Here is a 12,780-nt window from a genome sequence, read left to right as displayed (position 1 = left end):
CCAAGAGGAGACTGGTTTTCCTTTGCTAAAGTAAGGAAACTTTGCTTCCTTTGCTCCTATAAACAAACTCGCAAGACTAGCATATCTCAGAAGCGCGCGCGCTGAGCATACGTGCTGCATCATCCGCCGGAACTGCTTCAGTGTATTACAGTCAGCGGAAGTGAGAGAAAAGTGTTTATTACGTTTGAAATATGGATATTTTTCTTACAAAAGCGCATGCATTCACTACAGGAGGCCTTTATTCACCCCTCGGAGCTGTGTGAAGCACGTTTTGTTATGAATGCGCGTGCTTTATTTGACGACTTGTGTACTGTTCAACTGCAACACCCGCTGACTGCAATGATAGAGCTTGGAATAGCCAGGACAATTTTTTATATAACTCCGACTGGATTCGTCTGAAAGAAGAAAGTCATATACTCCTAGGATGCCTCGAGGGTGAGTAAAACGCAGCCTAATTTTCATTTTTGGGTGAACTAACCCTTTAAAGCAACTAAATTTGCTGTCAGAAATGTGGTTAACTCTGTGTCTGTGTCTGTGTGTGTGTGTGTGTGTGTGTGTGTACGTTTTTCTATCTTTTTTTAAACCTGAATACACACTGACTCATGGGGACTAGTGTCACCGTGGGGACCTAAATTGAGGTCCCCATGAGTTTTTTAAACCTGAATACACACTGCCTCATGGGGACTCGTGTCACCGTGGGGACCTAAATTGAGGTCCCCATGAGGAAACAAGCTTATAAATCATACAGAATGAGTTTTTTTGAGAATGTAAAAACGCAGAAAGTTTTCTGTGGGGGGTAGGTTTAGGTGTAGGGTTGGTGTAGGGCGATAGAATATATGGTTTGTACAGTAGAAAAACCATTACACCCATGGAGAGTCCCCACAAGGATAGTAAACCAGATGTGTGTATGTGTGTGTGTGGAGTGTGTATGATTGTATATGAGACTTAATACATTTTTTAATTTAGTAAACAGACAAAAGTCTGAGATATAGTGAAAAGTAAGAAATTTCGTAGAAATTGAGACGAGTACATTTGAGATAATTTGTGATTGCTTGTAATAGCTGAACACTGTTCAATGATTTTTTGGGCAACATTTCTGGGCAAAATCCAGTAATTTCAATAGGAAACCATGTGATCTGGAATTTTGTGCCTGTTTCGAAGCGGCTTGATCAACAGAAAGTTGATTGGTTTAAAAGTGACTTCTGTGCTCCATACATTGCTACACTATTAACAGACAATTGACCTTTTTTCTGGCTTCTATGGTCAGATGAAACTTTTTGTTTTTCGAGATGAAACTCGAAAAAGAAAAAGAGCTTTTTGGCAGCAAAACCCACCAGATGGGCTTAGTGCGAACAGTGATAAAAAGTACCCCATGCCCACAGTTAAATATACTGCTGGATCTTTAATGTCGTGGGCCTATGTTTCTGCCGGAGGTCCTGGACATTTGTTCAGATACACAGCATCATGGATTCTATCAAATACCAACAGATTAAAAAAATCTAAACCTGACTGCCTCTGTTATAAATCTTATAATAGGCCGTGGTTAGATCTTCAATCAGGACAATGATCCAATACAAACATCAAAATCAACATAAAAATGTGTCACTGCCGTGGCCGTCCCAGTTCCCTGACCTGAACCCTATAGAAAATGAGTGTGGTGAACTGAAGAGAAGAAGCACCATCATGGAGCTGGGAATGTGAAGGGTCTGGAGAGATTCTGGATGAAGGAATGTTCTCTGATCTCTTGTCAGGTGTTCTCCAAACTCACAGGCATTAAAGGAGAAAACTCAGAGCTGCTACCTTGGGAAAAGGACGTTGCAGTCATTGGGTGCCAATAATTGTGTCCAACATGCATTGGAGAAAAACATTTATTTCATAATGAGATCCCCCCCTTTCCATTGTTTTACTTCAGTGTAGGTTAGAATTTTGTGATTGTTTTGGAATGAAAGATCAAAAGGATAAACGATGCAGATTTATTTTCACAGCCGTCTTTGCTCATTTATAAAACGGATAGTTCCTTGATTCTGATTGGTTGAGCCGCTGGTTGTAGATTATAAAACGGATAGTTCCGGTCCTTGATTCTGATTGGCTGAGCCACGTTCGAAGCTGTTGTAAGTTACTCTACAAACATACACCTTTGTTTACGTTTGCGTGTTGCTCGGCAACCACTTTTTTGGAACCACAACCGTTTTTGAGGAACTACATTGTTTGGCTGAAGAATAATGTTTTTATTAATATCATTACACTTTATTTGCTGTTTTATTTAGTGAAACCTAACTACGTATGTGGAATAACCGTTTTATAAAAGCAATAAGCCCCAAGAAGCCGTGGTTTACAGTGAATTTATAATTCTAACAACTGTTTAAATTCACTGTAAACCACGGCTTCTTGGGGCTTATTGCTTTAATTTACCAAGGGTGCCAATATTAGTGGAGGGCACTGTACATGCCATACAAGTTCAATAGAAATGAAATTAAGTATATTTTAGTTTACCATAAATGTTTGTCAGTATATTTGGCAGTTCATTTTAACCATATTTCAAAGACAATAGAAGTAATGACGTAATTACATATAAAGATGTACTTAAGTCCTACTTAAGTGGGTCAAAAAAAGCAATTAACATGTATATAATATGAATTTAAACTGTAATATATATTTATTTTAAATAGAAAATAACATGCAAGTAAGTGTCTGAAAACATTACATTCCGTTCACACAAGTATATTTACTTACTTTTTAAAAAAGTATGCTAAAGTGTCAATTTTTTTTAATGGTATTTCGAGCCATTTTGTTTTGTTATCATGTGCAACTTCTGAAAGTAGCCTGGTAATTATAACTTGGTAATTTTGTAGTTTATTTTATAATTATTCTAAATTACAAAGAACACATTTGGCTGTGTTATTTCGTGACATACTGTTTCATTAAATTGCATTTTCAGCTGGAAGTGTTTTTGGTGGCTTGTCTCCCTAGAGTTATTGTTGCATGTGGTTGGTTTCTGTGTTCCCATTGGCTGGCGTTTCCTTAAGGAGGCTGTTGTGCGGGGCAGGAGAGCACATCCTGTTCTCATCAGCTCACTGAAGCCGGGGCCGTCTCACAATTCCAGTCAGCTCTGAGCCATGAGCAAAGAAAGGGACCTGTCGTTGCCACGGCGACCCGAGCACTTCACCGCCCCGGGCCTTGGAGGTCGGAGTTTGGCGAGAGGAGAAGAAAGAAGGGTGTGAAATTAATTGAACAAAAAGAGAATAGGGAAGAGTGTCAAGTCAGAGACAGAAAGGGAATGACAAAGAAAATGGAGCCAGTGGACGCCAGTCTATCAAGGAAAGGAATTTTAAAACTGACTGTGCTCCACACAAAACCAACAAGGAGTTTCTTATAGTCAACATGAAATGCTTCATCTTTAAAACAACTTCCATTTTCTGATGATGTCATCTAGGCTGTGCGAGCTAATTGGTTGATCAGTGGCCAAATAGCTATTGTGGCAATGTTTTAGGCTAATGTTGCAACCGATGCCACATTTTCAATATTCTCTTCAATAGTTAATGCACATTGCATCTATTGAGTCTGACATGTTTTCTCACTGACATGCCCCCAACTCAGAAACTCTGGGCTTAAGGAAAATCCTGAGTATCCCACTCATAATTACAACTTTGTGGGCACACGTCATGGGCATTCAACTCATAAATACAATATTTCTGCCATAACTTGAACACACCATGAGATTCAAGATGAAGGCAGTTGTGTTTAGGTGAAATGTGAGAGCACAAGTCTGTGGTGTGATACTATGAGCTATGAAAGTAGCACCGGTTTCAGCTATATATGCTGATATATAGCATTGCGATGTACAATGGTGAAATATTTGACCATTGAATGCCACGATTGCCATGTCAGTATCAGGGTCAGCATTCGCAGGCCACGCGCCCCCCCCCAAACAAGTCATTGTGAAACATACGCTTTTCACGGACAAAACAATTCCCAATTAATAAAATCGACATAAACTACACATTTTCATAGTTGAATATCCTGTTTCACTCATAAATACATTACATTATTAAAGTAAAATGGGTTGTGAATGTTTCAAGTTGTCCTAAAGCCATGTGTCGTGCCCTCCGGACATTAGCGTGTTTCCATGTCTGTAATTAAAGGTGTTTGGGCAGAGGGAACCCACAGTGCAATGTTTCCTAATTGAATGCCCTGCAGCATGGGGCAAAAGCAGCACCTGCCAGCTCCGGTTAAGCTTGTTATGGTCTGTTGCTGACATTTGAATGTTTTGGGGGATTTGTTTTAATGAGCCAATTATGACAGCAATATAAATGAGCAGATTCTGTTGGCACTGTCAGTTTTGCCTCCTTTAATGAAACAGAAGAGGCGTCTGTGTGTTGAGATTGGGTCTGTGTGAATATTAAATGCTTCAGTCAGGTGAATGTTGCTGGTGGATCCTCTCATGGACTGCAATGAAGAATCCATGATCATAAATATAACTGCTGTGCTCAGCATCTGCCCCGTTAGCTAGCAAATGGCTGTGGAACAAGCAAGAAGCAAATAGTCATGAATTAAACAGGAAAGAATCCAAGCTGTAGCCAAGGGCAAGAATTATCCCGCAATACCCAGAAAATAGTTTTTCATTACCATAGATCATTTCAATACATAGAAAGCTCATTTTTTAATATGAAAATATGTGCTTTTTCTCCCTCACAAACACGCTCTGTAATTATACTTTTCATTACCATAGATCATTTCAATACATAGAAAGCTCATTTTTTAATATGAGTGCACTTTTTCTCCCTCACAAACACGCTCTGTAATTATACTCCATAAATCTCTTTTTTTCATATTCATGTTTTTGCCTTTGTCTGAACTGACCTGAAGCGCAGCTGCTGTTTTTTTTCTGTTCTCTCCTGTTTCTCTCTGTTCTGCATCTAACTGTGTCAGTCTCTTACCTCAGTTTGAGGCCATCGCTGGCCATGTTTGTTGTTCTGTTAAATTCACTTTGAGACCAGATGTTTTTCTCTAGAAACCTCATCCAACTCTTTATCACCCACAGCTCTCTGTGAATGTGGGTCACAATCCAAATGAAACTATAATGAGTTATGAGTTATGAAAAAAATGACTTGTGCTCAGTATTTAGTATTTGTTCTGCAGCGGTAATGACGCTTGTTGAATACAAATTTTGAAGGTGAAGTGTGTCGTTTTTTTAATGTTAAAATACTTTCTTCTTAATATGCAAAGATTGTAGGAGATTCTGCATGAAATTAGTTTCTATTTTGTATATAAAAAATCATGACATACATATAGACAAAAAGGCAAGACAACATGAAAACCAGTAACAAATTCAAGTAATTTCTAAAATTGCATGTCCAAAATACACATTAAAAGTACAAACAACACATTACTGTATGCAAACACAAAAATGAAAATGATGGCATTAAGTTGCTAAATAAATATACTTCAACTTGGGAACAGGCTTGCAGAGTGAATGATCGCTTTGCTCCATTTCTGCCATATTCTGGCAACTTAAACCTGCAGCCTAAGGGCAGAAACTGCCGTTCTGAAATGAGTGGGTGCCTGCAAACTGCAAAATGTTTCGGTGCTTTGCTGTGAGATCTAGTTTTATGTATTTGTTTAAGGTCACACAAAGCAGTTTGCTGTGGTATGTTGTATATGGATGTTTTATTACCTTGAATGCAGACATGTTCCCAGTTACTGTAAAAAAATGTCACTGTTAAATTACAGTAAACTACTAGCAGCTACATTTGCCAGCATAAAGCTGTTATTCTACAGTGTACCTACTGTAATCTGCAACAACAGTTTATTGCTGTAAAAATATTACAGTACCATACTGTAAAAAAATATAAGCTTTACAGTATAATACTGTCATTACACTGTTATTTTAGTATTCCAACTGTAATTTCATAAGCTCTTTATTACTGTAAAATGTATTAAAGTACTGTAGAATGTGATCTTAACATTGTAACACTGCTAGAAGCTAATGATTTAAAATGATTACATTACATTCTAAAATTAAATACAACTTAAAATTACTTGAACACAAATTGCTCAGACACGAGATGGCTTTAAAACATTAGGCTTTTATTAAAGCATTATTAATGACACTGCTTCCACTTCACCAGCGAGACTGGACAGAACAGAACAAAATGCTGTGAATACTCAAAGTTCATAAGGTTTTTGTAAAACCTTGCCCTGTCTTCTTCGACACCACCGTCACTTGGCTGGCCCTTGTTTCTCTCTCGTTGTTCACACCAACGAAGTGCCTAAAATGTAATAATATTAGAGAAATATAGAATGTTAGGTGTGGCAAATAAAGATAAAATTGGCATCCTACTGTGTTTGAGAGACACAAAGAAAGAGAGAGGTGTGGTGGGAGGTAAAAAGAGAGAATGACAATTTCTGAACAAAGCTGGGAAGAGGGGCAAAAAAAAAAAAATCAAACAATATTTACCTTTGAACAAACTCCAATGTCCTTGTAGCTTTCTCTTGGCTTTGTAAGTTGAAGAGAGTAGCTGGCGAAAGCTGCAGCAAGCTCTGTGATGAATCTTTGCTGGATGCCATCATATGATGTGGCTTTCAATACTGATCATCCAACCTTAACCAACAACATCCGTCACCAGCAACTGAAGCAGACAACAATTATAGTTACTGTTCAGAAACAGTATGAAATATGGGTATCAGCCCATACACCGTAACACCAAAATAATCTTACTAGACCAACACAGACATTAAGGTTCTCTCTGACTGAATAATAAAATGATTACCGTATAATTATAACTGTTAACATAACTTTAGCGCACATTAAACCCCACAACAAATGGTAAAATAAAGCCCAGTCTATCACACAGATTTTACAAAAAAATAAAAATTAAATGGATGATCACATATAACGTTACCATTTGATTAGATTGCAAAAAAACAAAAGTTAAACTTGAATGAACAAGCTAGCTAATCGCACTATTTAAAATCGCACTTAAGTTACCTAAGTCGGCGAGTAGAAAAGCAAGCCGGTGAATGCGCCATTCATTTCGATGCTGGCAGCTCACAGGTGGGGCAAAAATCGTCTTTAATTCTGCTTCTTATTCTTCTTTCTCTCATTAATAAAATACTGTAGATCAGTAATTTTAAACCTGCATGAGTGCACACCTCTTGACTGTTGATGGGAGTTGATGCGTTATGGTTTTGCTCAGATGAGTTATGAGCGGGTTCAAGCAACAACACACGTCTGACTAAAAAAATACTGTATTATACCGTAAGACTGAACAGTAGCTTGCTGTTAACATTTTGTCATCATCATTTACAGTATTTAACTGTATTTACATAGAACGGTACATTACTGTAGAAAATTCCCGGTATTTTTACAGCAATTTTTTACAAGTCAAATCTGAAGTCTTGTTTCACAATTCAAGATACAAATTTCATGTGGTAATAGTTTTATAAGCCTTTTTAGGAATTTCCTTGTTTATTACATCATATTTATCTAAAAGAAGATTTATAATGTTTTATAAATCTTTAATAACATTCACATTTTTAAATTAGTGTTTATTCATTATCTAGGTGGCAAGTAAGGGGCCAATTCCCTTAAAAAAAATAAACAATGAACAACGTTTATGTGTTTTTTCCCCCTGTAAATGTCCACTCAATAATTTGTTGTCCCTATTGTAAATGGATGGTAACCTTCACTCTAAACCTGCCTATATTTAAACCTTTAGCATCAGATGACGCTTTATGTGGTAAAATGGAAGGATTTAAAAAAAAATAGAAGTTGTGTGCTGTTTTTGTCTGGTCCTCCATGCTAAGGAATACGACATCAAATGATCATGACAAAGAGTGTCGAGAGACTTTTTGTTCTGAACAGTGTCACGTTATTAAAAAAAATATATACTTTTAGACCAAAACATTTCACGAGTCTCTAATTTGATATTTCAAGTCAAGTCTCAAGACACTTACTGTATTTATGAATATTAGTTAAGTGTGATTAAATTGTGACTTTGTGAATCTGAGACTCTTTAAATTTATAATCATGATGTCCCTTGTGAAAAATAAGGATACTTAATTGTATTGAATTATATTTTTTATAAAACTGTACTTGCAGATAACATAATATTAATGAAATAAAAGACCACTTATGTGTTCATTATTGTTTCTTAATGCACTTTATTAGACCTTTAAAAATCGCACTGTAATATTGCCAAAATAGTTTTAATAATCGTTTGTCATTCTTTAGAGCACACTTATTTTGATGTGTTGACTAACATACTAAAACACGTGTAAAGTGCTTGATTATAGTATTAACTGTTTTTTATTCAATATTATATTTATATATTATATTTAAAATTAATAATTTAAAAAAAGACTAAATTGCAATTTCATCACCTCAAATGTGTAATTACAAATATATTACAAATATATTAAATATAACTATAAAAATTTAATAATTATTAATAATAACAGTAATAGTAGTATTATTGCACTTTATTTATTTTGTGTTTTTTCAAATAAAATAATAAATAAAGTGTTATAATGCTACTATATTTTAAAATAAAAAGTAATTATCAAGTAAAAATACAATTATTTTATAGTACACTTAAAAATTACAGTGCAAATATTTACATATTATTTTTTTCTTTTCTTTTTTTTATATGAACTTTTAACATTTTCAAACCTAAAATCAGAAAGCTTTCATTTTGGCAAGTAAGTATATGCTGTTGGTTTTAGCGCTGCTGAGTGAAGAGCTTCAGTGAACAAAATGTCTCAGTTTTGCATTTTGCTCTGAAACTGAAATACTTTTACAGTACTACAGTTGGTTGATCTAAAACGGTGATTGTGCATTAACAGCTGTCAACCATGTCGGTACGCAAATGAGTGGTCTGAACTTATTTACCCAGCGCATTTTTTTATTTGGTCACACATGCGCACTACTTACAGTATGTACATCCCTGTATATACATGACATTCAAGTTTCAGTATAAATGACATTAATATATGTTTTAGTTTACAATAAATGCTTGTCAACATAAATGCTGATCGCTAAAGTGTACTTCTTCCACAGGAGGTGATCTAATGCTCTGTGTCTGTCTCTTTCAGATGTGTCCCCAGTACTTGCGGGTTTTCTGGGTGCAGGGGTCTTGGTCGTTTCCGTGACGGTGGCCGTTTTTCTGTGGACGTGCTGTCAGCGGCGATATCGTCAAATGACAGGTGCGTACAAGCTGACCAGCGGCCCCTACGACCCACCCGTTGACCCTCCCTACAAGTTCATCCACATGCTCAAAGGCATCAGCATCTACCCCGAGACCCTCAGCAACAGCAAGAAGATCGTACGGGTGGGCCGGCGCTCAGGATCAGGCTCCCTGCTTAGAGAATGGGGTCGTGGATCCCCAAACGGCAATGTACTCCTTGTGGATGCATATCCGGAAGGTGGTACCCCGCACCTACAGATGAACCACCTGGTACCACCTGTGGGACCTCCCAGACTGGAGAGGGCGCTGCCCATCCGGGCTGACTACTGCTGTATGGAGAGCCGCTCAGGAAGCAGCAGCGAAGCACCCAGTAAGACGGCGTCGCCCCACAGTCTCGACTCCCCCTCTCTGGGAACGCTTAGTTTGGCCATCGACTACAACTTCCCCAAGAAGGCCCTCGTTGTGATCATCGTAGGAGCACAGGGGCTCCCTGCGGTGGATGAACAGGCAGGCAGCTCCGACCCCTACGTGAAGATGACCATCCTGCCCGAAAAGAAACACCGGGTGAAGACGCGCGTCCTGAGGAAGACTCTGGAACCCGTGTTCGATGAGATGTTCACCTTCTACGGCATCCCATACAGCTCGCTGCCCGAGCTCTCGCTGCACTTCCTGGTGCTCAGCTTTGATCGCTTTGCACGGGATGATGTCATCGGGGAGGCGGTGGTGCCGTTGACGGGCGTGGACCCCAGTACGGGACGGGCGCACATCACCCAGCAAATCAGCAAGAGGAACACGCAGGTGAGTGTTTTTTGACCTTACATAGGAAGGTGGGAATACTTAGTGATGCACCAAATGAAAATTCTTGACCGAAACGGGAAATTCAGTATGCACTTAATTGAACGGACAATTAAATTGTATTTAATAATCAATTAATTAATTAAATATATTTAAAGCTGCAGTCCATAACTTTTTTGTTTAAAAATGATCCAAAATCAATTTTTGAGTAAGTACATAACCAGCCAGTGTTCAAAACTATCTCCTTACTTTAGCTCAATTCACAACGGTTAGCTTGTAATAAAGTTTTCTAATTTGAGTGGTACGGGTAGGTTTTCGTGGGAAATTCGAGCATGGCGCTGCATCATTACGTCACGTCTGTAAACATAAAGAAGTTGTACCAGCTACTAGAATATCGCATGTGAGGATGCTGCAGGTGACGGATCGTTTATAGCCTTTTCTCACAGCAGCTGGAATAAATGGCGGATTGTAATCCAGAAAGGTCGAATTGGCGCGGTTTGATGTGATATGAGCTAACCGATCGTTAGATTTAATCACCATTGATAGCGCAATTTATTGTAATGCTTTTTTCCTCAGTTGATCAGAACAAAAGTGGCAGTTGTTACTTAATTGTTCAGATGACATTCTCCAGTGAAAACTCTAATTTAGGTCATACTTTCAAGATGTAGAATCAGTGAATACAAAGTGCAGTATCCACACCGGTGCGGTGACTGACAGCCACACATTAGATTCATCCACGCTGGAGCCGTGCCGGTGCACAACCCACGCAAGGAAGATAATTCCACAAATAGCTGCAGTTGCAGGTTTTCAAACAGAGATGCGACAAAGAGGCAAAACTTACGGACTGCAGCTTTAATAATCAATAAACATTTGTACACATATTTAAATTGCACATAAGGCAGCTTTTATGTCATTTGTTTTCTTTTTTGTCATTTATTTTATGTTATTATGTTAATAAGGCGCTACGACACATTTGCTGTTCCCTCAGGCAATCCAAGATGTAGGAGACTTTTTTTCTTCAGTAGAACAGTAAAGAAAATTATTAGCTGAAATCGTGGTCCTTGATTAATAAAATGCAAGTCAACAGCTACCGTCACTTTGAGAGTCAAAAAAGCATATCAGGCAACACAAAATTAATATCTGTAGCTCCTGATAATATATTTAGGTTTTATGAAGTGAAAAGATCGGTCTGTGCAAGAAACTGAGCATCATTTACAACCTGTTATCCAGATCCTCAGGCAAACGGTCCGGACTGGATGGACCAGTTCACCAAGTTGGACTGAACCGTTTGAAACTGTTCACGACTCAAGTTACAATTTACTCAATTAAAACTCACTTTTGGACATGCCTGACAGTCACTCCGACTTGAAATGAGCCAAAATACCGGCGTATATGATGCCACTGAATTGAGGAAACAGTTTGGACTTGAACTAAAGACTGATGAGCTGGCGATATGCACATGCATGAACCGAGCACTTGAATGAAGGGGCGAAATTATGGTTTCTCATGGTTTATGTAAAAAGGTGAGTCGATTAAAACTAGTTTATTCGCTTTATATGCTTTAGGCATGTAAAACATCCATGTTTCACATCATTATTGGGTGCTTTAATAATATAATTGCATAAACGTGACCAGCGGTCAAACTGTAAAAAAAATTCAGGGGGGATGGTGTTGTCAAGTATTTCTTTGGTGGGGTTGGGGGTCCTAGCTATAGCTAACTTTACACAATGATTACAAAATGTATCTAATTTTTTAAAATTTCCATTTAATAAATAACTGAGCTTTATTAAATAAACTATGATTTATAAGCCATTTTTCCTTCTGGGGCCTGAAAGTTTTTTTGTAGATTGACATTGACTGGTTTAGGCCTGTCATGGATAAATAAATATGACAATAAAACCACCAGTAGGAGGTAGCAAGTCCCTGTTTTAATAAATGATTAATTGAATCATTCAAATCAAATGATTCATTCAATCATTCAAATGATTCAATTAGAAATGAAGCGAGTGACTATCTTTATGAATGGATTGTTTCATTTCGCTTCATCTGAACTCACTATATCATCAGGAGCCACAGTTATTAATTCTGTGTTGCTTGTGTTGCTCTTTTTGACTCTTAAAGTGACGGTAGCCATTGACTGTTTCAGCTAAAAAAACCTTCTTTACTGCTCTACTGAAGAAAAAAAGTCACCTACATCTTAGATGGTCTGAGTGGTAAGAAAATAAACAGTGACTTTTCATTTTTGGGCTATCCCTAATTTTTTATTAACAGGATTTGAAAGCTGAGACTTTGTTACAAATGTGCCACAAATGTTTTATTAAACGGGTCATAGGATGCTACATGCACTTTTACAAGTTGTTTGAACAGAAATGTGTGTAGGCAGTGTGTGTACACAACCACCTTAAAATTATAAAAATCCACCCAGTGTTTTTTTTTTAATCTGCTCATATCTTTACCCCTTTCTCAAATCGAGCCGATCTCAGATGCCTGTCTGTGTGACATCACAAAAACAGGCCCCTCCCACGATAGTTTGATTGACAGTAGCATTTCAGCACAGACTGGACTGGTGTCTTACCTTAGACCCGCCCTGAGTGAGCTGTCATCAGTCCTCCATTGTTTCACCGCTGGAGCAGATGTAGACAAGAATGACTCCTAAGCGATTGAGGTCTTCTGTTGTTGGATGTAATAATGAACATAGCAGTCGTCGTTTACTCCCGACATCTGAGCCGCTAAAGAGACAGTGGATCGCGTTTGTTTTTGAAGGGAATACGCCCCCGATCTACATAAATGCGTCTATGTT

General features: G+C 37.9%; 1 protein-coding gene across 1 annotated transcript in view; it reads left to right on the top strand.

The window, feature by feature from the left end:
* The window catches only part of LOC107676104 (synaptotagmin-11-like), a 31,054-nt gene that overhangs the window by 8,548 nt on the left and 9,726 nt on the right, over positions 1 to 12,780 (top strand). Inside the window, exon 2 of the mRNA XM_016470630.1 lies at positions 9,094 to 9,983. Coding sequence (XP_016326116.1) covers positions 9,094 to 9,983 — 890 coding nt within the window. The remainder of the gene's footprint in view (positions 1 to 9,093; positions 9,984 to 12,780) is intronic.

Source organism: Sinocyclocheilus anshuiensis, unplaced genomic scaffold (genome assembly GCF_001515605.1).
Source record: "Sinocyclocheilus anshuiensis isolate Anshui unplaced genomic scaffold, SAMN03320099.WGS_v1.1 scaffold3153, whole genome shotgun sequence".
NCBI lineage: Eukaryota > Metazoa > Chordata > Actinopteri > Cypriniformes > Cyprinidae > Sinocyclocheilus > Sinocyclocheilus anshuiensis.
Note: the sequence above shows the minus strand (reverse complement) of the source record. Positions and strands in the feature narration are given on the sequence as shown.